The 27,573-nt window shown below is 46.0% G+C and overlaps 1 protein-coding gene across 1 annotated transcript in view; it reads right to left on the bottom strand.

Moving 5' to 3' along the window:
- The window catches only part of LOC147124926 (sodium- and chloride-dependent neutral and basic amino acid transporter B(0+)-like), a 182,715-nt gene that overhangs the window by 75,625 nt on the left and 79,517 nt on the right, over positions 1–27,573 (bottom strand). Inside the window, exons 6-7 of the mRNA XM_085994820.1 lie at positions 21,796–21,928; positions 20,743–20,883 (exon numbers count right to left, since the gene is read on the bottom strand). Of these exons, the coding sequence (XP_085850946.1) occupies positions 20,743–20,883; positions 21,796–21,928 (274 nt within the window). The remainder of the gene's footprint in view (positions 1–20,742; positions 20,884–21,795; positions 21,929–27,573) is intronic.

Here is a 27,573-nt window from a genome sequence, read left to right as displayed (position 1 = left end):
AAATAATTATGCATGCAATAGTTGAAATGATAGTAAAATAGAAAGCATTCAACAGAGGTATCAATAAAGACAATTAGCTAACATCAGCAGAGAAAATCAAAGAAGAAACCACTGCCAAAAGGATATGAAAATAAAACTTTTATAACAGAAAGTCAGAACTCGTTAAACGGGCAAAGTGTTTCTCAACTCTTCAGAGAAATCTCTGTAAGTCTTTAACTATGAGTCTCGGGAAGTCAAAGTGATTGATTTTGGTGGATGATCTGGATTTAGAAATAAGTAAGAAATAAGAAATGTAATGAAGTAAAGATTTGAGAATAAGGATCTCTGAGAAATAAGAAATGAAAGCTAATTGTATTTTTAATTGTTAATTGTGTGTCTAATTCAACAGATGTTAACTGAATGTCGGCTCTTAAATAAAACTACATATTTTTAGAATTGTCTCAAAGAATAATTCTGTATAGACTCGTGAACCCATATTTCTGTACACTCTTTTGTAAGGAGTTGCAGAATTCTGGGGGGTATTCCGGACCCTCATAATATCCAGATGGTTACAGTCTAGTTCAACTTATTAAAAGTACTAGCCGGAGGACGGTAACATCTTTAGTTGTTCCGTTCCTTTTGGGAGAGATAGCCTGAAACTTTAGACCCATTTAAGCATCTTATGGAATTCGGCTATCTCTAACTTAAGTTGAAGGTGAACGTCTGGGGAATACGCCTGATCTGGGATGTCCCAAAAGGGCTAGGGCTGTAATTATCCCTTCACCCTGTCTATAGCATGCTGCTTCAGCTTTTTAGCATGCATGTAGTCCTGTGTTGCAGCTTCACCAGGTTGGCACCTCATTTTTAGGTACGCCTGGTGCTGCTCCTGGCATGCTCTTCTACACTCGTTGTTGAACCAGGGTTGGTCCCGTGGCTTGCTGGTAATGGTAGAGCGAGGGATATGCCGGGCCATGAGGTTACAGATTGTGGTGGAATACAATTCTGCTGCTGCTGATGGCCCACAGCACCTCATGGATGCCCAGTTTTGAGCTGCTAGATCTGTTCTGAATCTATCCCATTTAGCATGGTGGTAGTGCCACACAACATGATGCAGGGTGTTCTCCGTGTGAAGATGGGGCTTCGTCTCCACAAGGACTGGGCAGTGGTCACTGCTGCCAATGCTGTCATGGACAGATGCATCTGCGACAGGTAGATTGGTGAGGATGAGGTCAAGTAGATTTTTCCCTCATGTTGGTTCACTCGCCACCTGTCGCAGGCCCAGACTGGCAGTTATATCCTTCAGGACTCAGCCAGCTCAGTCAGTAGTGGTGCTACTGAGCCACTCTTGGTGATGGACAATGAATTCCCCTACCCAGAGTACATTCTGTGCCCTTGCTATTCTCAGTGCTTCTTCCAAGTGGTATTCAACATGGAGGAGTACTGATTCATCAGCTGAGGGAGGACGGTAGGTGGTAATCAGCAGGAGGTTCCCTTGCCCATGCTTGACCTGAAGCCATGAGACTTCATGGGGTTCGGAGTTAATGTTGAGGACTCCCAGGGCCACTCCCGACAGTATCTCACTGTGCTGCCACCTCTGGTGGGTCTGTCCTGCCCGGGGCTGGTGATGCAGCAGTCTGGGAGATCGGCTGAAAGGTATGATTCTGTGAGTATGACTATGTCAGGCTGTTGCTTGACTACTCTGTGGGACAGCTCTCCTAATTTTGCCACAAGTCCCCAGTTGTTCATGAGGAGGACTTTGCAGGGTCAACTGGGCTGGGTGTGCCGTTGTTGTGTTCATAGCCACTGCTGAGGTCAATGCCAGGTGGTCCATCCGGTTTTATGCTTATTATTGTTTTTCGTAGCGGTTTGTTACAACTGAGTGGCTTGCTAGGCCATTTCAGAGCACAGTTAAGAGCCAATCACATAGCTGTGGGTCTGGAATCACATATAGACCAGGTAAGATGTCAGATTTCTATCTCTGAAGGACATTCGTGAACCAGATGGGTTTTTACGACAATCCAATAGTTTCACGGTCAGTTACTGATACTGGCTCTTTTTTCCAGATTTATTTAATTCATTGAATTTAAATTCCCCAGCTAGTGGTATTTGAACTCACATCTCTGGATCATTAGTCCAGGCCTATGTATTACTAGTCCAGTAACGTAACCACTATGCTACCATTCCCGGTGTAAACTATTGGATGTTGATGTACGAGAAATGTAAACTTGTGTGCATCGGCTGACCGGAGACTACCAAATAAGGCAAGGCTACTTCCAGTTTGATAAAGAGAATAATATATAAATATAAGCTTTAATGTATAAATATCAGCTTTTCCCTTTGTTCAAGCAGCACAAAAAGACCCATGCCTAGGTTCGCATTCTCTATCTGTGACTATACTCCGCTTGTAAACATAAGAACATAAGAAATAGGAGCAGGAGTAGGCCATATGGCCCCTCGGGCCTGCTCCGCCATTCAATAGGATCATGGCTGATCTGAATCTAGACTCACGTCCACTTCCCTGCCCTCTCCCCGTAACCCCTAATTCCCTTATCTGCTAGGAAAATGTCTATCTCCATTTTAAATTTATTTAATGTTGCAGCTTCCACAGCTCTCTGGGGTAGCAAATTCCATAGATTTACTACCCTCTGAGTGAAGAAGTTTCTCCTCATCTCAGTTTTGAAAGGGCAGCCCCTTATTCTAAGATTATGCCCCCTAGTTCTAGTCTCACCCATCAGTGGAAACATCCTCACCGCATCCACCCGATCAAGCCCCCTCACAATCTTATATGTTTCAATAAGATCGCCTCTCATTCTTCTGAACTCCAATGAGTAGAGTCCCAACCTACTCAACCTTTCCTCATACGTCAACACCCTCATCTCTGGAATCAACCGAGTGAACCTTCTCTGAAGCGCCTCGAGAGCAAGTATATCTTTTCTGAAATATGGAAACCAAAACTGCACGCAGTATTCCAGGTGTGGCCTCACCAATACCCTGTATAACTGCAGCAAGACTTCCCTGTTTTTATACTCCATCCCCCTTGCAATAAAAGCCAAGATTCCATTGGCCTTCCTGATCACCTGCTGCACCTGCATACTAACTTTTTGTGTTTCATGCACCAGGACCCCCAGATACCTTTGTACTGTAGCACTTTACAGTTTCTCTCCATTTAGATAATAACTTGCTCTTTGATTTTTTCTGCCAAAGTGCATAACCTCACACTTTCCAACATTATATTGCACCTGCCAAATCTCTGCCCACTCACTTAGCCTGTCTATGTCCTTTTGCAGGTTTTTATGTCCTCCTCACTCACTGCTTTCCCTCCCATCTTTGTATCATCGGCAAACTTGGATATGTTGCACGCGGTCCCTTCCTCCAAATTGTTAATATAGATTGTAAAGAGCTGGGGTCCCAGCACTGACCCCTGCGGAACACCACTAGTTACTGATTGCCAACCCGAGAACGAACCATTTATCCCAACTCTTTGTTTTCTGTTAGATAGCCAATCTTCCACCCATGCCAGTGTATTACCCCCAATCCTGTGATTTTTTATCTTGATCAGTAATCTTTTGTGTGGAACCTTGTCAAATGCCTTTTGGAAGTCCAAATACACTACATCCACTGGTTCCACTTTATCCACCCTATATGTTACATCCTCAAAGAATTCGAGCAAATTTGTCAAACATGACTTCCCCTTCGTAAAACCATGCTGACTCTGTCCTATTAAATTATGTTTATCCAAATGCTCTGTTACTGTTTCCTTAATAATGGACTCCAACATTTTGCCAACCACAGATGTTAGGCTAACTGGTCTATAGTTTCCAGCATTTTGTCTACTTCCCTTCTTAAATAAGGGTGTTACATTAGCAGTTTTCCAATCTGCCGGGACCTTTCCTGAGTCCAGGGAGTTCTGGAAAATGATCACCAATGCATCCACAATCCCTACCGCCACTTCTCTCAAGACCCTAGGATGTAGGCCATCAGGTCCGGGGGATTTATCCGCCTTAAGTCCCATTACTTTACTGAGTACCATCTCCTTAGTGATTTTAATCGTGTTTAGCTCCTCCCCCCCCCCCCCCCCATTGACCCCTGTTTTTCCAGTGTTGGGATATTTTTAGTGTCCTCTACTGTAAAGACTGATACAAAATATTTGTTCAGCGTCTTTGCCATCTCCATGTTCCCCACCACTAGCTTCCCGGTCCCATCCTCTAAGGGACCAACGTTCACTTTAGCCACCCTTTTTCTTTTTCTATAGCTGTAGAAACTCTTGCTATCTATTTTTATATTTTTTGCTAGTTTACTTTCATAATCTATCTTCCCTTTCTTAATTAATCTTTTAGTTATTGTTTGCTGGCTTTTAAATGCTTCCCAATCTTCTGTCCTCCCACTAGATTTGGCTACTTTATATGCCCTTGTTTTCAGTCAAATACTATCCCTTATTACTTTACTAAGCCACGGATGGCTGTCTTTTCTTTTACTCCCCTTTTTCCTCAGTGGAATATATTTATCTTGAAAGATGTGAAATATCTCCTTGAATGTAGACCACTGCTCTTGTACCGTCTTACACTTTAATCTGTTTTCCCAGTCCACTTTAGTCAATTCTACTCTCATACCTTCATAGTCTCCTTTATTTAAGCTTAGTACGCTGGTTTGAGATCCAACTCTCTCACCCTCAAACTGAATTTGGAATTCAACCATATTATGGTCACTCATTCCAAGGGGATCCTTTACTGGGACATTTTTTATTAATCCTGTCTCATTACACAGGACCAGATCTAAGATTGCCTGCCCCCTGGTTGGTTCAGTTACATACTGCTCAAGGAACCCATCCCTAATACACTCTATGAACTCTTCCTCAATGCTGCCATGCCCAATTTGATTAGTCCAGTCAATATGAAAGTTAAAATCCCCCATGATTATAGCTGTTCCCTTATTACAAGCCCCAACTATTTCCTGATTTATACTCCGACCAACAGAGTTGCAACTGTTAGGAAGCCTATAGACTACGCCCACTAGTGACTTTTTCCCCTTATTATTCCTTATCACCACCCAAACTGTTTCACTATCCTGATCCTTTGACCCAATATCATTTCTGACTATTGCAGTGATTCCATCCTTGATTAACATAGCAACCCCACCTCCCTTTCTTTCCTGTCCGTCCTTCCTAATTGTCAAATACCCTTGTATGTTTAGTTCCCAGTCATGATTATCTTGCAGCCATGTTTCCGTAATGGCCACCAGATCATACCCATGTGTAGTTATTTGCACCATCAACTCGTCAATTTTGTTACGAATGCTGCATGCATTCAGATAAAGAACTTTCAAATATGTTTTCTGACAATTTATTCCTGCTTTTACCCCTTTTACTACTTTACCTTTATCATTATACATTCTGTCCCTTCCTGACACGCTCTGGTTTTTAATTCCCCCACTGCTACCTTGCTCTATTGCCTTCTCCGCTGTCATTTTTATTTTTCGCTCTCTTAAAACCTCCCCCCCACTAATTAGTTTAAAGCCCTCTCTACAGCCCTAGTTATTCGATTCGCCAGGATTCTAGTCCCAGCACTGGCCAAGTGAAGTCTGTCCCAACGGAACAGCTCTCTCCTGTCCCAGTACTGATGCCAGTGTCCCAGGAAGCAAAACCCATTTCTCCCACACCAGTCTTTGAGCCACGCATTTAACTCTCTAATTTTATTTACCCTAGCCAAATTTGCATGTGGCTCAGGTAGTAATCCAGAGATTATTACCCTTGTGGTTCTGCTTTTTAATTTGGCCCCTAGCTGCTCAAACTCCCTCAGCAGAACCTCCTTCCTTGCCCTATCTAAGTCATTGGTACCAACCATGACAACTGGATCCTCCCCCTCCCACTCCAAGTTTCTCTCCAGCCCAGAGGAGATGTCCTTAACCCTGGCACCGGGCAGGCAACACAGCCTTCGGGACTCCCACCCCCATCCCTCCTCCGTGCCTATTACCAGGAGGCGGGAAGCCATCCTGACCCGAGTCCCATCTCCTCAAGGTGGGAAAGGGATTAAATCCTTTTAACTGCCTGTTAACAGGTAGTTAACAGGCAGAAAAAAGGATTAGTCCCATTTTACCTTTTCAAGTGTAGGCTTCCCAAACTTCGAGAACCCCGCCGGGGTGGAGGAGTCGAATAGGAGGTCTGCGGGATCTGAAAGTGCAATGCAGAGGTAAGTGTGGAGTGGTAAGTATGTGAGGTGAGTGTAAAGTGTTGTAAAATGTTCACTTACCTTTTTTTCTGCCTACAGCCTTCAAGAGCTCTGGATCCAGAGTCCCAATATCTTCATTGTAGATTTCACAGACTGGCTGTTGTATCCTCCGAACCAACAGTCATCTGATTTCTACAAAGTAGAAAGGTATGATGAGTCCTGAACACACAGTCTCATTAAACTATACAGAATGTCTTTGTTTGACAGCTTCACAGAGCTGTCAAATGCTGACATTTCTTCTTTCAAGAAATCTTGATAGATGGCTTTGTCAGTGACTACCCCCTAATTGGCCTGCTGAGCCCGCTGCGCGGACTTAACAAGGTCAATCAGGGGAAAATCCCGTTGGCTGGCCAGAAGATGATGGAGGCGGGACTGAGACCTGGCAAGCAGCAGTCCCGCCTCCATTCAGAAAATCCAGCCCTGTGTTTTCAAGGGGAGACTGGATAGGCACTTGAGGGAAATAAACTTGCAGGGCTACGGGGATAGAGCGGGGGAATGGGACTGACTGCACTGCTCTACTGAGAGCTGACATGGACTCGATGGACCGAATGGCCTCCTTCTGTGCTGTATGACTCTATGGAGGAAAATTTCGGTTGGTTTGCACCTCCCATTAGCGCCCTAACGGGGAGCAAAGCAACTAGCACCTGGGGGTGGCGCCACTAATGCCTCCCGTGAAATTCAGCAGGAGGTTAGCGGCAGCGGTAACCATTAGCACCCCGCGGCGCTGTGCTGCCAGCGATGACGTCATCGCTATGCGCAGCGCCCCGCTCGCGCCCCAGCCACGATCTTGGGTAGCGCCCCCTGACTTACCGCCAGACGCTATGTCCGACAGGTTCAGGGGGCCTACCTGCGGCCGGGGTGGCGCAAATGAAAGGGGAGGTGCCGGGCGGCCATTTTTGCTGCTGGCTGCCTGCCAGCACCTGCCCCCGTTGCTGTCCCCGGCCTTCTATGCAGCCCCCCCGTGGAGTGCCGGCTGCACTCCGTGAGCCCAGCACCTCTCTTGATTACCGAGCTCTTTTGTTGGCGCTCTGATCCCTGGTAGCTCAGCTGTGCCCTGGGTCGTGCTGCGCAAGGCCCGCCTCACTCTTGGGGTGCTACCAGTGAATTTCGGGCACGGGGGCACTAATTTTTTCGGGGCGGCGAAGTTAGCGCCCCAAAGGGGGCGGGACACAATTTTTCCCCCTATGACTGTCAATGAAGCATCACTTCCTCACTTTTATATTACAACCTCATTGAGAGAAAGGCTAACAGCCTGCAGCTTGTGGTGCAATTGCAGCGCATCTGACATCAGTCAGAAGGCGGCGTGTTCAAAACTCTTTTTGGCTTGTATTCCATTGAGTATAGGAGATTGAGGGGTGATCAGATCAAGCTGATTAAAATTTTAGAGGTTATTTGATAGAATTGAAATATTTCCTCTGGTGGATGAATCAAAAACTAGGGGACATAGGGTTAGAAACTCGGTGCATTAGCACCTCCCGTTAGCCTCTCCAGGGAGCGATAACGGGTTGCTAAGGACTTTTTGCCCGGACGCGGCGATGTTACCGCCGCCCACAAAATTCACCTGGCGGTTTGCGATAGCAGTAACCCCTAGCGCCATGATCTCCTGTGCCTGGAGATCGTGACGTCATCCGGCAGCGCATTGCCTCGGTAGCACCCTGGACCCGAAATTCATTTCAGGCCCCTGCAGCATCACCGGGCGTTGATACCGACAGCTGCGGGAGACATTGATCGGGAGGCCGGGTGCTTCGGGGGCGATAATTAAAGATGAGGTGGTCAAGATAGGTGAAAAAATCTGAAACACTCTTTCTGTTTTTCGTTTCTTTCTTCACTAGCCATCGATCAGCCCAGCACTCTGCTGCAGTGCAGCGAGCTGATCAGGCCAGATCGCAGCTGCTGTCAGGGATGAGGTAGGTTGCTTTCCCTTGCAGAGCCTGCAGCGAAGGCCCGTCCCTTTCAGGGAGGGAAGGAGCCTTCCAATGCGGCAGTGCTGCATGGCCCATTGTGCAGCGCTGCACAACTACCTCCCTGCCTGCTGCCTGTTGCACTCCAGGAATGGCATGGAGTGCTGGATTTAGGGCTCCACTTCCTTCCTGGAGCACAAAAGTGAATTTTCCAAAAGCTGGGATCCATTACTGTCTGGCGCTAAGTATCCTAGCTTTGGAAAGTTACTGCCCCCAAACGGGGCAATAACGAATTTCTCCCCCATTATCTTAAAATTAGAGCTCGGCCATTCAGGAACGAAGGGTATTGGGAGGCTTGGAACTCCCTACCCCAGCAGGCTGTCGATGCGAGGACAGTTGGCGCTTTCAAGGCTGAGATGGATATATTTTTGCTAGGTAAGGAGGTCAAGGGCTGTAGAGCAGGGCAGCAACTGGAGTTGAGGTTCAGATCAGCGATGATCTAATTGAGTTGAGGAGCAGACCTGAGAGGCTGAATCACCTACTCCTGTTTGTTACTATTTCATTTGTTAAGCCATTTTGATTGCTTTTTGCACCTGTACATTAGCTTTTAATGAATTGTGTACATGGACACCTACATTTTTTTGCTCCTCCTGCAGCTCCTAGGTTCCCATCATTAAGAAAATACTTTAATTTGTCTTTCTCGGATACAAAGTGGATGGCCTCACACTTCTCAACATTGAACTACATCTGCAATAGTTTTTTCCCAATAGCTCAGTCTGTCTATGTGCCTTTGCAACTTCCTTCACCCATCCACACAACTTACTGTGCCTCCTAACTTAGTGTCATCTGGAAACTTGGATATACAAACTCGCTATTCCTTCATCCAAATCATTAATATATATTTGAAAAAGCTGAGGCCCCAGAATAGATCCCGGGGAACACCACTTGTCACATCCCGCTAATCAGAAAACCTTCCTTTATCCCTAATCTCTGTCTTCTACATCTCAACCAATTACTATCCCATGTCACAAGGTTACCTCCAATTCCATGGGCTCTAATTTTTGCTAATACGCTCTTGTGCAGAACCTTATCAAATCTTCTGGAAGTCCATATAGACAACATCCATAGACAATCCCCTCTCCACCATGTTAGTGTCCTCCTCAATAAATTCAATTAAGTTATTCAGGCACGACCTACCCTTCACAATTCCATGCTGACTCTTTTTGATCAGCTCATACTTATTCAAATGCTCAGTCACAATGTTCCTGATGATAGATTCCAGTAACTGCCCCATAACCATCCTTTAAACAGACAGGTCTGTGTAGTTTACTGCTTTATCCCTCCCTCCCGTCTTAAATAATGGAGGGTTACTGGTAATTTTCCAATTCAAAGGCAAAATTCATGAATCTAGAGAACTTTGGAAAATTATGATTAATGCAGCTGGAATTTCCCATCTGTTTCTTTTAATACTCTGGGTGGAAGCCATCAGGTCTGGAGATTAAGAGGCATTATTTTCTCCATTTTCTTTTTTTGAACTTATATTTTTGTGACTGGAAGGCTGTTTCCAGTGGGATTCCGCAGGGCTCAGTACTAGGTCCCTTGCTTTTTTTGGTATATATCAATGACCTTGACTTGAATATAGGGGGTATGATTAAGAAGTTTGCAGATGATACTAAAATCGGCTGTGTGGATGATACTGAAGAAGGAAGCTGTAGACTGCAGGAATATATCAATAAATTGGTCAGGTGGGCAGAACAGTGGCAAATGGAATTCAATCCGGAGAACTGTGAGGTAATGCATTTGAGGAGGGCTAACAAGGACTCTTAATGCCCTCTGAAATGGCCGAGCAAGCCGCTCAGTTGTAAACAACCGCTACAAAAAACAATAAGAATAAAACCGGACGGACCACCCGGCATCGACCTCGGCACCGGAAATGACAACGACAACGGCAAACCCAGCCCTGTCAACCCTGCAAAGTCCACTGGGGGCTTGTGCCAAAATTGGGAGAGCTGTCCCACAGACTAGTCAAGCAACAGCCTGACATAGTCATAATTACCGAATCATACCTTACAACCAATGTCCCAGACACCACTATCACCATCCCTGGGTATGTCCTGTCCCACCGGCAGGACAGACCCATCAGAGGTGGTGGCACCGTGGTATACAGTCGGGAGGGAGTAGCCCTGGGAGTCCTCAACATTGACTCAGGACCCTATGAGGTCTCATGGCATCAAGTCAAACATGGGCAAGGAAACCTCCTGCTAATTACCACCCACCGCCCTCCCTCAGCTGATGAATCAGTACTCCTTCATGTTAAACACGAATTGGAAGAAGCACTGAGAGTAGCAAGGGCACAAAATGTCCTCTGGGTGGGGGACTTCAATATCCATCACCAAGAGTGGCTCGGTAGCACCACAACTGACCGAGCTGGCCGAGTCCTAAAGGACATAGCTGCCAGACTGGATCTGCGACAGGTGGTGAGGGAAACAACAAGAGGGAAAAACCTACTTGATCTCGTCCACACCAATCTACCTGTTGCAGATGCATCTGTCCATGACAGCATTGGTGGAAGTGACCACTGCACAGTCCTTGTGGAGACGAAGTCCCGTCTTCATGTTGAGGGTTCCCTCCACCGTGTTGTGTGGCACTACCACCGTGCTAAATGGGACAGATTTCGAACAGATCTGGCAACTCAAAACTGGGCATCCATGAGGCGCTGTGGGCCATCAGCAGCAGCAGAATTGTATTCAACCACAATCTGTAACCTCATGGCCCGGCATATCCCTCACTCTACCATTACCATCAAGCCGGGAGATCAACCCTGGTTTAACGAAGAGTGCAGGAGAGCATGCCGGGAACAGCACCAGGCATACCGAAAAATGAGGTGTCAACCTGGTGAGGCTACAACACAGGACTACTTGCATGCCAAACAACGGAAGCAACATGCGATAGACAGAGCTAAGCGATCTCACAACCATCGGATCAAATCAAAGCTCTGCAGTCCTGCCATATCCAGTCGTGAGTGGTGGTGGACAATTAAACAGTTAACAGGAGGAGGAGGCTCCAAAAATATCCCCATCCTCAATGATAGTGGAGCCCAGCATGTGAGTGCAAAAGACAAGGCTGAAGCATTTGCAACTATCTTCAGCCAGAAGTGCCGAGTGGATGATCCATCTCGGCCTCCTCCTGAGGTCCCCAGCATCACAGATGCCAGTCTTCAGCCCATTCAATTCACTCCACGTGATGTCAAGAAATGGCTGAAGACACTGGATACTGCAAAGGCTATGGGCCCTGACAACACTCCGGCAATAGTACTGAAGACTTGTGCTCCAGAACTAGCTGCGCCCCTAGCCAAGCTGTTCCAGTATAACTACAACACTGGCATCTACCCGGCAATGTGGAAAATTGCCCAAGTATGTCCTGTCTACAAAAAGCAAGACAAATCCGACCCGGCCAATTACCATCCCATCAGTCTACTCTCAATCATCAGCAAAGTGATGGAAGGTGTCGTCGACAGTGCTATCAAGCGGCACTTACTCAGCAATAACCTGTTAACTGACACCCAGTTTGGGTTCTGCCAGGGCCACTCAGCTCCTGACCTCATTACAGCCTTGGTCCAAACATGGACAAAAGAGCTGAACTCAAGAGGTGAGGTGAGAGTGACTGCCCTTGACATCAAGGCAGTATTTGATCGAGTGTGGCATCAAGGAGCCCGAGCAAAACTGAAGCCAATGGGAATCAAGGGGAAAACTCTCCATTGGTTGGAATCATAACTAGCACAAAGGAAGTTGGCTGTGGTTGTTGGAGGTCATTCATCTCAATCACATGACACCACTGCAGGAGTTCCTCAGGGCAGTGTCCTAGGCCCAGCCATCTTCAGCTGTTTCATCAATGACCTTCCCTCCATCATAAGGTCAGAAGTGGGGATGTTCGCTGATGATTGCACACTGTTCAGCACCATTCGAGACTCGTCAGATACTGACGCAGTCCATGTCCATATGCAGCAAGACCTGGACAACATTCAGACTTGGGCTGACAAGTGGCAAGTAACATTCGCACCACACAAGTGCCAGGCAATGACAATCTCCAACAAGCGAGACTCCAACCATCTCCCCTTGACATTCAATAGCATTACCATCGCTGAATCCCCCACTATCAACATCCTGGGGGTTACCATTGATCAGAAACTGAACTGGACCAGCCATATAAATACTGTGGCTACAAGAGCAGGCCAGAGGCTGGGAATTCTGCGGCGAGTGTCTCACCTCCTGACTCCCCAAAGCCTTTCCACCATCTACAAGGCACAAGTCAGGAGTGTGATGGAATACTCTCCACTTGCCTGGATGAGTGCAGCTCCAACAACACTCAAGAAGCTCGACACCATTCAGGATAAAGCAGCCCGCTTGATTGGCACGCCATCCACCACCTTCAACATTCACTCCCTCCACCACCGGCGCACTGTGGCTGCAGTGTGTACCATCTACAAGATGCACTGCAGCAACTCGCCAAAGCTCCTTCAACAGCACCTTCCAAACACGCGACTTCTACCACTTAGAAGGACAAGGGCAGCAGATGCATGGGAACATCACCACCTACAAGTTCCCCTCCAAGCCACACACCATCCTGACTTGGACCTGTATCGCCGTTCCTTCACTGTCGCTGGGCCAAAATCCTGGAACTCCCTTCCGAACAGCATTGTGGGTGTACCTACACCATATGGACTGCAGCGGTTCAAGAAGGTGGCTCACCACCATCTTCTCAAGGGCAATTAGGGATGGGCACTAAATGCAGGCCTAGCCAGCGACACCCACATCCCATCAATGAATAAAAAAACTCACACTGAGCAGTGTAGAGGAACAAAGGGACCTTGGAGTGCATGTCCACAGATCCCTGAAGGTAGCAGACCAGGTAGATAAGGTGGTTAAGAAGGCATACGGAATGCTTGCCTTTATTCGCCATGGCATAGAATACAAGAGCAGGGGAGTTATGCTTCAACTGTATAAAATGCTAGTTAGCCCTCAGCTAGAGTACTATGTGCATTTCTGGTCACCACATTAAAGAAAAGATGTGCTTGCACTAGAGAGGGTACAGAGGAGATTTACAAGGATGTTGCCCGGAGTAGAGAATCTTAACTATGAGGAAAGACTGGATAGGCTGTGTCTGTTTTCCATGGAACAGAGGAGGCTGAGGGGAGACCTTACTGAGGTGTATAAAATTATGAGGGGCATAGATAAAGTGGATAGAAAGGACCAATTTCCCTTAGCAGCGGGTCATATATCAGGGGGCACAGATTTAAAGTAATTGGGGGAAGGTTTAGAGGGGATTTGAGGGGATATTTCTTCACCCAGAGGGGTGTGGGGTCTGGAACTCACTGCCTGAAAGGGTGGTAGAGGCAGGAACCCTAACCACATTTAAAAAGTACTTGGATGTGCACTTGGGATGCTCTAAACTGCAGGGCTACGGACCAAGAGCTGGGAAGTGGGATTAGGCTTGTTCTGGACTTATTACATGGAGATAGCACCCTCTAGTGGTAGTTGGTGTATAGCAGTGTTAGAATACTGCAATAGGTCATTTGACCTTTCTTCCTGTTTGACCCTTGAAGTAGTATTCCAGAAAGAACCTACTGAGTAATGGAGAATCTCCCATGAGGGATTCTCAATCCTGTGTAATCTCATTTTATATGCTGGGCAGGACACAATGTCTGTGAGTATCTTTGTTTGTTAACATGATAGCAACCTTGTCAGTGTAGTATTTGACAATACTTTGTTTATGAGAAGTTATTAGTGTTAGTTACTGAAGTTTAACTCCGGTGCCATTTAGTTATACAATTAGTCTATTCTATTGTTATAAATATGTTTATATCTTATGTAACATTTAATGTATAGTACTCACTTCTATGTACAAAACATACTTTGTCTTTGTTTACAGTTTCACAAATTTCTTCAAGTAAAGCTTCCATACAGCAAACCCGCTTGTCGAGGAATTATTTGAATGAGTGTTTAGCTGGCTGGATAACTAGATAGGAGCACGTCTAGCGAGACCAGTACAGTGAAAAGACAGCAATACGGCTAGCTGTGAAGAGTGGAGCAGCAGGAACTCAGAGTAGGCCATCACGACAGAGCCAGCTTAAGTCTTCACCTTGTACACCACACTTACCTCACATCAACATGTCAGAAGATAATATCGAAAACGCTATTCAGCGAGTAGAAGACCTTAAACAGTTAGACGAAACTGTAGAATGTGACAATCGGTCTATAAGCTTTGGTTACTACATATCGCAAGCTGGTTCACGGTCATCAGCTGGTTCATGGTCATCGGCTGGTTCCAGATCATCGGCTGGTTCTAGATCGCAAGCTGGTTCATGGTCATCAGGTGGTTCTAGGGTAAGCATGGCCATCGCCAAAGCACGGGCTAAGCTAGAAGCAGCTCAAGCCAGAGCTGCGCATGCCGACAGAGAAATAGAAATAAAAGTATAACAGGCCCGTCTCAAAGCTGAACTCGAAGCTGGTCAGGCCCGTCTCCAAGCTGACCAGGCCCGTTTCCAAGCCGACCCGGCCCGTTTCCAAGCTGACCAGGCTCGTCACCAGGTTGGACGCCAGGCTGAACAGGCCCATCTCCATGCCACATTAGACGCTCTGCAGCAACAAAAAGAGATAGATGCTGCATTAGCTGAGGCACAAGTATTCGAGGCAGTTTTAGAGGAAGCTGACCCCGAGACAGCTAACAAACATTTAATTCCCGTTCCGCAGCAGAGTTGACGACAGCGCACCAGAGATTACGTGAGTGACCATGCCGACATACAGTTTACGAGAGAAAGAGATGAAGACCCGCACATCTCTACAGACGCAATCACTTCATATAACATGCCCCAAGTCACCAATCAAGGTCAAAAAAGACAGCGTGCCTCAATTCGCAGGATCCTCCCCTGCCAAACAGAAGACACAGTGCAGAGGAATAGAGTGCTGAAGAGAGAAAGTCAGCAGCAAACCCCCTTTTGTTTCCTTGAGACCCCCAACAGAGCCCCTACTCAAGGCGACCCTGGCACAGGTCCCAGCACCTCCGACCTTGCCAAATACCTTGCATGCAGCCAGCTGGTGACTACAGGGTTAACCAAGTTTGATGACAGGCCAGAGAATTATCGGGCTTTGAAGTCCTCCTTCCAAGATGCCATATCGGGCTTAGACCTGTCGGCAGGAGAAGAGCTCGGCCTCCTTATCAAATGGCTCGGCCCAGAGTCCACCGGACAGGCACGAGGGATAAAAGCGGTCAATGTGGGACATCCACCAGCGGGGTTGAAGATGGCTTGGGCAAGGCTGGAAGAAAGCTACGGCTCGCCTGAAGCCATTGAAAGGGCTCTCTTTGACAGGTTGGAGAACTTTCCGAAGTTGACAAATAAGGAACCCCAGAAGCTCCGCGACCTTGGAGATCTGCTGTCGGAACTCGAAGCCGCAAAGCAGGACGGCTACCTACCCGGCCTATCATACTTAGACACTTCCAGAGGGGTAAGTCCCATCATTGAGAAGCTTCCATTCAATCTGCAGGAGAAGTGGATATCGTTCGGGTCAGAGTTCAAGCTAAAGCACGAAGAGAGGCTGGACAGGCTGGGGTTGTTTTCCTTGGAGCAGAGAAGGCTGAGGGGGGACCTGATTGAGGTGTACAAAATGATGAGGGGCATAGATAGGGTAGATAAAGAGGAACTTTTCCCCTTAGTGGGGGGGTCAATAACAAGGGGGCATAGATTCAGGGTAAGGGGCAGGAGATTTAGAGGGGATTTGAGGAGGAACTTTTTCACCCAGAGGGTGGTTGGAATGTGGAACTCAATGCCTGAAAGGGTGGTAGAGGCAGGAACCCTCACAACATTCAAGAAGCATTTGGATGAGCACTTGAAATGCCATTGCATACAAGGCTATGGACCAAATGCTGGAAAATGGGATTAGACTGGATAGGGATGGATGGGCGGCGCAGACACGATGGGCCGAAGGGCCTCTTTCTGTGCTGTAAAACTCTATGACTCTATGACTCTCTGATTACCTTCCCACCATTCTCTGCGTTTGCCAAATTCATCCGTAAAGAAGCCAAAGCCAGGAACGACCCCAGCTTCAACCACTTCTCCTCCCACACAGCCCTTGCCAGAAGAGATAAGTTTGACAGACATGGGGGCAGTAATTCCTCCCCAAACGCGTGAGTACGGAAGGGGTACTCACGCGTCTAGCCGGAGGAAATGCCGGTTTTCAGCATGCACAGCGCATGCGCTGAAAACCGGCATTTCCTCTCCTCCAACCCAAGAGTTGAAGAGGCTAGCGCGTGCGCTGTAGGGGGCAGCACGTGCGTCTTGGATTTCCTCGGTTTTGGGGGATTTGCGCATCTGTAAAGGCCTCCGGTCTTTACGCTTGTAAAAAGAACACGTAAGTATTTATTTTTACAGGTAAGTGGTGTTTTAGTGTAATTTAGATTTTTTTTTTCCACAGGTTTATTATTTTAAAGAATCTACAATAAGGTAAGTTTAGTTTTAGACCCTTTTTATTAAAAATTTATTTAAAAAAAAAATGATTGTTTAAATTATTTTTTTTAACTTATTTATACTTAATTTAACGATTGGGATGTTTTTTTAATTTTTATTTAAAGTTTAAATAGTGTTTTGGATCCCCGTAGTTTTCATGAGTTTGACAGTTCTTACTCTCAAACTCATGAATGAACCTTCCCCTCCCCTGATTGGTTGTACAGTGCTCACCTGATCCCAGCCGGCACATCGCACTAACTACGCCGCTGGATCAGGTAAGCACTGCGCGCTGACATCAGAACCGGGCCTGTGACAGGAAATGCAAGCAGGCCCGGGCTTCAGATGTCAGCACGCAGGGTGAGTGCAGATCGGGGGCTTGCACGCGCGGCAAGCCCCCGACACCAAGTTCTGGGCCATGGAAAGACACCAATATCTGTCCACAAAGTGCAAGTGTCTTCAACTGAGAACACAAGGGATCAGAAGAAATCTGAGGATAGGAGAAAACAATGCCCCATCCACAACAAGCCCCATCCATTAAAGAAGTGCAGAGGCTTCAGGGAGATGTCCCTGGAAGATTGGAAACAGTATCTCAAAGAGAACTCTATATGTTTCAAGTGCTGCTCTTCCACGAACCATCTCGCCAAGAACTGCAAGGTAGATGCAAAATGCACAGAATGTGAAAGTGATCCGCACATTTCAGCACTCCACCCAGGCCCAGCTCCTTGGAAGTCAGAGTCGCCTCCTCCCGCCTCAGAGCACGGCGGGGAGAGAGAGGGAGCTGCCGGTCCGGAGATTACATCCAAGTGCACCGAGGTGTGTGGAGAAGGAGTGAGCGCAAGACCATGCTCCAAGATATGCCTCGTTAATGTGTACCCTGTAGGACGTCGCCAGGAATCTGAAAAGATGTATGCCATACTAGACGAACAAAGCAATCGTTCTCTAGTAAGATCCGAGTTCTTCGACATCTTCAAGGTCAAAGGAAGTCCGTCGCCTTACACGTTGAAGATGTGTGCTGGACTTTCAGAGACAGCCGGCAGGAGGGCCTGTGGTTATGTTGTTGAGTCAGCCGATGGGAAGATTAGTCTCCCCCTTCCTACACTGATCGAATGTAATCAAATCCCCGACAACCGTTCTGAGATTCCCACTCCGAATGCAGCTCATCACCACCGTCATCTGAGACGCATTGCAGACGAGATCCCACCTCTTGATCCAGACGCAGACATACTTCTTTTGTTGGGAAGGGACATCTTGAGGGTACATAAGATAAGGAAACAGATCAACGGTCCACATGACGCCCCTTTCGCCCAAAGGCTAGACCTTGGCTGGGTCATTGTTGGAGATGTGTGCCTCAAGGGTGCTCACAAGCCATCTCAGGTGAGCACACTCAAGACTTCCATCTTGGAGAATGGTCGTCCAAGCTACCTTACCCCATGCAGTAGTCAGATCCGAGTGACAGAGACGTTCGGTCATACGGCCCAGCCTCAGAACCCCCCAGCGCTGATCTCCACAAACAGCACACAGATGATGCTCACCGGAGAGAACCCGGGTCAGTCAGTCTTCTGTCGCACCGCCAATGATCACAAACTCGCTCCATCGATCAACGACATGAGATTCCTCCAGATTATGGACAATGAGGTCTCTCGTGACAGCTCTAACAGCTGGGTTGCACCCTTACCCTTCCAGAACCCCAGACGACGGCTGCCGAAAAACAGGGAGTATGCCTATAATCGTCTTAACTCACTCCGTCGCACTCCAGAGAAGAAGCCGAAGATGAAAGCACATTTCCTAGAGTTTGTCAAGAAAATGCTTGTCCACGATCATGCAGAGATAGCTCTTCCACTCCAGGAAGGCCAAGAGTGTTGGTACCTCCCTTCCTTTGGAGTCTATCACCCCAAAAAGCCGGAACAGATCCGCGTGGTGTTTGACTCCAGTGCACCATATCAGGGAGTCTCTCTCAACGACGTACTCCTCACAGGGCCCGATCTCAACAACAGCCTCTTGTGGGTACTCATGAGATTCAGGAAAGAGCCCATCGCCATCACTGCCGATATCCAGCACATGTTTCACTGCTTTGTGGTGAGAGAAGACCACAGAAACTTCCTCCGCTTCCTATGGTATCGCAACAATGACCCCAACAGAGACATTGTGGACTACAGAATGCGTGTCCATGTCTTCGGGAATAGCCCATCCCCTGCTGTCGCCATATACGGACTAAGGAGGGCTGCCAACGAAGAAGACGACGACTTTGGCAGTGATGTGAGAGGGTTCATCGAACGAGAGTTCTATGTCGATGATGCACTGATGTCATTCCCGACCGAAGCAGAGGCCATCAGTACCCTTGGACGAGCTCAGGAACTACTTGCACTATCCAACCTCGGGCTACACAAGATAGCCTCTAACAGACCAGCAGTGATGGAGGCATTCCCCCCTGAATATCATGCTAAGGACGTCAAGGATCTAGACCTCTTCACTGATGACCTCCCCCTACAGCGTAGCCTAGGAGTGTCTTGGAACATAGCAACAGACACGTTCACATTCCAAGCCTTAGATGACAAGAAACCCTTCACACGTAGAGGAGTGCTCGCTACAGTCAACAGCCTATACGACCCTCTCGGCTTCTTGGCCCCTGTCACCATACAAGGCAGGCTGCTCCTCAGGGAACTCTCCACATGCACTGAAGAGTGGGATTCACCCCTCCCTGAAGAGGTGGAAGCAGAGTGGGACAGATGGAGAGGCTCACTTCAAGACTTACAGGAGATCCGAATACCTCACTCCTATACATCCTTCTCTCCCTCAAATGCCCAATTCAAAGAGCTTTGTGTCTTTGCGGACGCATCCGCTAAGGCCATTGCAGGTGTGGCTTATCTGAAGGTCACCACTCAAGATGGACAAAGCAAAGTCGGCTTCGTCTTTGGTAAGGCCAAGTTGGCACCCCAGCCAGACCTCACCATACCCAGATTGGATCTGTGTGCAGCAATATTAGCAGTTGAGATTGCAGAGTTCATAGAAGAGGAGATTGATCTGAAGTTCGACAGCATCACACATTATATAGACAGCAAAGTGGTGCTAGGATACATCCATAACCAAAGTAGTCGGTTCTATGTATACGTGAACAACAGGGTCCAACGTATTCGACAGTCCACATCCCCCGACCAGTGGAGGTACGTCCCCACAGACCTGAACCCAGCTGACCATGGGTCAATGGTAGCAGGGAATGCTTCATTCATAAATTTGACAGGAAAAGCTGTCAAATCTATAAATACTGTAAGTCCCAAAACATAATTAAAACTTCAAGTAAATTTTAAAAAAAAATCACATTTTTAAAATAACTATAAATTACATGAAATAACTCTTTTAAACAATAATTTAAAATTTTGAAAAAATTTATTACATTTTCTAATGGGGTTAAAAATAAACTTACCCTTCTTTAAAGTATTTAAAAATGATAAACATGTGGAAAAAATGTATTAATTTAAATTAATTTACCACTTACCTTGTTAAAAGCAGGCCTTGCGCCTGCTTTTTAAAAGTGTAACTGCTGGAGACTTACCCTCCCGGAGAAACCTGCAAAAAAAACGTAACTTCGATGCGCACGCGCTGCCTCTCCAGCGCACGCATTCCACCTGTCAGCCCCTTCTTTCAAGGGAACGGAAGTTCCAGTTTCCCGTGCATGCTCAGTGCATGCACGAAAGCGTTTTTTTCCTTGGGCCTACGCGTGAGTACCCAGCGCGTACTCGCGCGCGGGGACCCGAATATCTGGACCATTAATTAATGCTATCTCCCACCATCCATCCTGTCCCATCCAATTCCATCACATCCCATTCTATCCCATCATATCTCATCTCATCACATCTCATTCCATCCTATCCCATCCCTTTCCATCAACTAACATCTAGATGCCAAAAGTCATAAATTAACCATTAGTCCTTATCCCAAGGATTCAGTTAAAACTTTCTTCTGATTCCCTGGACCAAAATGCAACAACTGAAATCTTTCCTATAAATGAACAACAATCCAAAAGCAATACTCAAGCCTTTAGCTAAATATCTCAAAGGTCCAGAAGATAAATAAACAGAAACATGAAACAGTTTGACTAAAATTACAGCTGGAATTCTGTGGATTATCCTGGTGTGTTTACCTCAGCTTCAGACAGTTTTGAGAAGTCTGACTGGCTTCCAATGTAGTATTCAATTCCTTTATAGGATCCCTCCAGGGTAACACCTCGGATCAGAAGTACGGTCAGAACCACATAAGGAAATGTCGCAGTGAAATACACCACCTGGCCATGGAGAGTAGTTCGTTAGATTTTCCTGTATTGCTGGTACAACATTTACAGTATTGAATCCGATTGAATAGAAAACTAATAGGATTGTAATCAAAGGAAAGAAATGAAGCAGAAGAGAATTGGAGGAATAATAACTGCATGAAGGGTATATTTAACACAGAGCTGCATAGTGTAACTGAATTTAAACAGCACAATATTATTGTAGTGGCGCTTCTTAGTTTCCAAACAGGCAGCCACTGAGCTGTGGGGTTTTTAATAACGAGTAGACACGTGTCGAAATAAAACGTTCCCAAACGTAGCTTTGTCTTTTAAACTGTTTACTATAACACTTAACAAACGGAATTACAAAGCAAACACGTATAAACGAACACGGTCAAAAACTGTACTGCTCCAAACCTCACAGCTTCTGCCTCCTTCAACCACGTGCAGTTTAAACTGTAAAATGGCTGCACCCATGTGTGGCTTAGGGACTGTTCCATTATGGCAAGAATGAAGGGGGTGTCTCGGACTATACTACTGGTTTCTTTGTCATTCTTATTGTCCAGACAAATCTCATTTCAATCAAACAAAACCATGCTCCTAATCTGCTCAATCACTTAGCCAGCCCTGCCCAGCCTTCCAGGGCAATTGGAAATTCACCCAAAGTCCTGTATCAGCGACTGAAACCCTTAGAATGAGGGGCACCTTTCAGGGGTTTGGGGAATTGCTGCTGTTCTTTCACTCAGGAGAAAGATCTTCAGATCTCTCTCAGGCCTGCAGTGCTCATAAACTATGGATTAAACAATCCCCAAAGAGTCACTGTTAACATCACCTATGAGATAAAATGATTTATAAATTCTAGTTTTAGTGTTGCATAAATCTGTACATTGTCACCAGAGTTTTAACACTATTCATCAATCATTTTACCTTTCCTGAAGATTTGATTCCTTTCGATAGCGCTGCCCCAACTATCAGCCAGGCCAGAAGCAGACAGAGAGCTAAATACCAGACTATCTCCCCAGTCTCCTCGATTGAACTTGTACGGCGTAAAGTCACTTTACTAAATAAAATGACAACAGAAAACAGCTTAGATATAGATACTGTTCATTACACACAGTCACTGTTAGATATAGTATTCCAGATTATTTAGTCAAATAGCAGAGGCAGGAAATAAAGAGTGCAGTTGGAGAGCTTCCCAAACTCACTGTGAGCAGCGGAGGAGCAGCATACCTAACCAGGGACAGGAGCAGAGGCAGGAAATAAAAAGCGCGGTTGGAGAGGGGCCCAAACTCACAGTAAGCAGCGGAGGAGCAGCAGACCTAATCAGGGACAGGAGCAGAGGCAGGAAATAAAAAGCGCGGTTGGAGAGGGGCCCAAACTCACAGTAAGCAGCGGAGGAGCAGCAGACCTAACCAGGGACAGGAGCAGAGGCAGGAAATAAAAAGCGCGGTTGGAGAGGGGCCCAAACTCACAGTAAGCAGCGGAGGAGCAGCAGACCTAACCAGGGACAGGAGCAGAGGCAGGAAATAAAGAGCGCGGTTGGAGAGGGGCCCAAACTCACTGTGAGCAGCGGAAGAGGAGCGGAGAGAGAAAAAAAATCAAGGAGTGATGTCACAGGACAGCAGGTAGGTGATTGGTTGGTGAGTATTAGAATGGTTTTTTGTCTCTAAGCTAGGGCAGTGTTTTAAACTAAGAGCTGGGGAACAATAACTAATACTTTATTAAATTAATAACTTAACTAGATAACCTAATTAACTATTATAACTCTAAATAATCACTTGATTAAAAACTTTATCTTTAAATAAGTATATAAATTAAAAATTCGAGAGATGACAGGACAGGCTATGTGTCGAGACCATAGTATGTGGGAGTTTGTGGACAGCGAGACTGTCCCGGATTCCCACTTCTGCAGGAAATATCTCTGCCTTCAGTCACTTCGACTCAGAGTCAATGAGCTGGATTGCGAGTTAGAGACACACCGAAACATAAGGGAGGGGGAGGAATTTCTGGACAGTTTTATCCAGAACAGTCACACCCCAGAGGAAAGCACAGGTTCAGAAAGGGGTGGGTGTGACTACTAGGGAGACGGGTAGTGGGGACTTAAGGAGAGGTTGAGAAAGAACATCCGCAGTCATTGGTCCTGTCCAACAGGTACGATATACTCGCTGCCTGTGAGGACAAGGAGAAAGACTGCGGGGAGGACAGCCACAATGTAGACCAAAGCATCATGGCTCAGAAGGCTGTCCAAAAGGGGGGAAGAGCAAAATAGAAGTGTAGTGATAGGGGATTCTATAATTAGGGGGATAGATAGCATCCTCTGCAGCAAAGAATGAGAATCCCGAAGGGTGTGTTGCCTTCCCGGTGCCAGGGTAAGTGATATCTCAAGGCAGCTGGAGAGGAATTTGGAAAGGGAGGGGGTAAATCCAGTTGTTGTGGTCCATGTCGGAACAAACGACATAGGTTGGAACAGGGAGGAGGTCCTGCTGAAGGAGTATCAGGAGTTAGGAGCTAAATTAAAAAGCAGGACCTCAAGGGTAATAATCTCTGGATTATTGCCCGAGCCACGTGCAAATTGGCATAGAAGCAGTCAGATCAGGAGAATAACACGTGGCTAAAGGTCTGGTGTGGGAAAGAGGGGCTCCTTTTCATGGGACACTGGCACCAGTACATGGACAGGAAGGAGCTGTACCAATGGGATGGGTTCCACCTGAATCGGGATGTGACTTATGTCTGAGCGGAAAGGGTAAATAGGAAGGTGCCAAAGGCTTTTAACTAGTAAGATGGGAAGAGGGATCTACAAGAAATTAAACCAGCCTGAATATAAACAAAACAGGAAAGGAGAGCATAGGAAAGAGTAAAGTAAGGGAGGACATTGATGGCCAGGGAATAAATAGAGTTATAGATCAGATGTGTAAAAAGATGGTTAAAAATAAAGTGGAAGGATATACTATTAAAAATGAGTTAAACTGTCTGTACAGCAAAGTACAGTGTCTGTAATAAAACAGAGGAGATGGAGGCAATCATGCATTGTGAGGAACCAGACATATTAGGATTACTGAGACATGGCTACAGAAAAATCAGGACTGGGAACTAAACATTGCTGGGTATAACATATTTAGAAAATATAAAGAGGGTAAAAAGGGGAGGTGGAGTAGCTGTACTTATTAGGAATAACATAAAGGCAGTAGAAAAAAGTGACACAGCTATCAGCAAGAGAGAAATAGAATCCATGTGGATAGAGATAAAAGATAATAAAGGATCAATTACACTAATAGTAAAAGGGAGGTAGAGGAAGAAATATGTAAACAAATTAGGGAAATAAGTAAAAAATAGAGTAATAATCATGGGGAATTTCAACTACCCTGATATGAATTGGACAGAAGAGGTAGGTAAAGGGGATAAGGGAATTGAGTTCCTAAAATGTGTAAAGGACTCCTGTCTAACCCAATATTTAAAAAGCCCAACAAGGGAGGATTCACTATTGGATCTAGTAATGGGGAATGAACCAAAGCAGATAAGAGAACTAAAAGTAGGGGAACATCTAGGCAACAGTGACCATAATACAATACGCTTTAAAATAATAATTGAGAAGGACATAAGTATGATGAAGACCAGGGTAATAGATTAGATAAAAGTTGATTTTGAGGGGCTGAGACTAGAACTTGGGAAAATAAAAGGGACAATAATATTGGTAAACAATAAGGCAGAACAGCAATGGGAAACATTTAAAACAGTGTTCAACAGAGTCCAGGAAAAATATATTCTGCTAAAAAACAAAGACAAGCTAAACACAAATGAGACACCATGGATGAATAAAGACATAAGGGACAAATTGAGGGTAAGGAAAGAGACATACATTAAGTACATGGACAGCAGGAGAGCATGATAAATACAAAGAGATTAGGAGAGAACTCATAAAAACAATTAGTTAGACAAAGAGGAACTATGAAATTAAATTATCAAGGAACATACAACAAAATAGTTAAATATTGTACAGGCACATCAATAAAATATGTAAGGTCGGGATGGGAATAGGACCACTAAGGGATGGACAGGATAATACCACAGGCAGTGATAGAGAGATGGCAGAAATATTAAATAATTATTTTGCTTCAGTATTTACTGTAGTGTCCGCGTATCAATAACACACGGACTGCAGGAGAACAGTAATAAGAGGTGTTTACTGAACAGAGGGTATGCTGGAACTGAAAGTACAGAAGCCTGCTACAGTTTTATATACAGGTGTGGTCACTGCTGGTACTACAGTATAAAAGCAGTTCTCTCTTAAAGGTACATGCACAACAATTCCTCCCCTTTTAGATAAACAGTACATAACATTCATTTAACAATTGAATAATAACTAATTACAATTACAATTTTCTTTGTACTATATGCATCAACTGAAAGTAATCATTTATAAATTCAGTCTTTGAGGAGGCTTCCTGATCCTGTCTGGATAGTGCCTTTCTCGAATATCCTGTTGTTGCGGCGGAGTCGATTCTGGCTCATTGTCATTGGTTGGTTCGTCAGCTTCCAATACCACTGATTCTGAGGTAGATGCAATCTGTACTTTGGGTTCATCACCAGGTGCGCATGCTCGTGGTATGGGTTTGACTTGTTCCTGTGACTCTAGAATCTGGTCAGCATGGCATCTCACGATGCTCTCTCCAACATCCACTGCGTACATTAGTGGTCCCTGCTGTGTGCATATCATTCCTGGCTGCCATTTTTCTGTTCGGTAGTCGCGGGCCAAGACTGGTTGCCCTATCTTGAAGCTCCTGATTGGCTTTTCATTGATGTGCTGAAATTGCTTATTCTCAACATCTCGTCTTATGTTTGGTTTGAGCAAGTCCAGGCGACATCTTAACCCGCGGTTAAAGAACATCATGGCTGGAGCTTGGTTGGTGACTGCATGTGTCGCATTTCGGTAAGGAAACAAGAAATTATCCACCTTGTGTTGCAGTGGTATGTTGTCGTTATACATCGCCTTTATTGCTTTTTTAAAGGTTTGAACAAACCTCTCAGCCAATCCATTTGTGGCTGGATGATATGGGGCGGATGTGTGTGCTTTACCCCATTATTCCTCAAAAACCTCCGGAAATCCTCGGACACAAACTGTGGTCCATTGTCGGAGCAAATCTGTTCTGGCAAGCCATTCCTGGTGAAGATGGTCCGTAGGACTGCAATAGTTTTCTCCGTGGTGGTGGAGGACATTTTGATGACCTCTGGCCATTTCGAATGTGCATCCACGGCAATTAAAACCATTGAGTCCATAAATGGACCAGCAAAATCAATGTGTACCCGTTGCCATGGAGATGAGGGCCACTCCCATGGGTGTAGCGGGGCCTGTGGTGGGGCGTTTTGGACTTTCTGGCATCCTGTGCATCTCTTGGTCATTTCCTCGATTTCTTTATCGATTCCCGGCCACCACACAAACGCCCTGGCTAGGCTCTTCATTTTTACCCCTCCCAGATGACCCTCATGAAGCTCATTGAGCACTCTTTCTCTCAACTTGGGTGGAATTACCACTCGGGATCCACACATCAAGGTCCCCCGGCACACTGACAGCTGTTCTCTCCTTGGCGAGATTGCTGGCAAGAGTGAGTCGCTTTGTGCTGGCCATCCCTTCACCGTCAAATCATAGACCCGAGAGAGTGTTGGGTCATTTCGGGTTTCCTTCTCTATACTTGAGTTTGTAACAGGTAGACATTCGACTATGGTTGAATGGAATATCTCAACAGGGTCCACTGCAGGTGCTTACTCCACCGTAGGCAGCGGCAGGCGCGACAGCCCATCAGCGTTTCCATGCTGTTTCATGCCCTTATACTCTATGTTGCATTGATGTGCCCCTAGAAAAAGGGACCATCTTTGCAGCCGTTGCGCCATCATCACTGGAACGCCCTTCTTTGGGTTAAAAATGGAGACAAGAGGCTGGTGATCAGTCAGCAAGGTGAATTTCTGCCTGAGCAGATAGTGATTGAACTTTTTCACCCCCCACACCAGGCTAAGGGCCTCCCTGTCAATCTGGGCGTAGTTACGCTCGGCTGAAGTTAACGAGTGTGACGCAAAGGCTATTGGCCTCTCTGAACCGTCAAGGAATTTGTGCGACAGCACCGCTCCAATGCCGTAGGGAGACGCATCACATGCCAACCAAATCGGTAGTGATGGATTGTAGTGGGCCAATACTTCTTTTGAAGTGATTAGGCATTTACATTTCTGAAAGGCACTCTTACACTCATCACTCCATTTCCATGCTACTCCAGTTTCCAGCAGGGCGTTCAGTGGGTGCAGAATTGTAGACAAATTTGGCAAGAACTTATGGTAGTTGTAGTGTCCGTGTGTAGATAAAGACACTGAAGACAGGAGTTGGTTCATAGGTATTTACTAAGCAAGTCTGGGGGGGGTTTCTAAAGGATATACACAATACACAGGCTTATATAGCCCAAGTGGCAATTACCAGCATTACGCACACCTGGGGCTCTTAAAGGCACATACACCATAATTGCTCTTAAAGGCACATACACCACAATTCCTCCCCTTCTAGCTAACTAGTACATCATATTTTAAGTAATTATTAATTACATGTTATATGCAAAATAATATACATTGCTGTATTAATTAATTATAAGTTAGTCTCTCAGGAGGCTTCCTGACTCGGTCTGGATAACGCCTCGGGGGTGTAGTAGTTTCTGGTGGTGTAGTAGG

This window comes from Somniosus microcephalus, chromosome 1, assembly GCF_052327205.1.
Source record: "Somniosus microcephalus isolate GS21.2 chromosome 1, FLI_Smic_1.0, whole genome shotgun sequence".
In the NCBI taxonomy this organism is placed as follows: domain Eukaryota; kingdom Metazoa; phylum Chordata; class Chondrichthyes; order Squaliformes; family Somniosidae; genus Somniosus; species Somniosus microcephalus.
The sequence above is the reverse complement of the archived record's forward strand: the minus strand, read 5'-3'. Positions and strand labels throughout refer to the sequence as shown.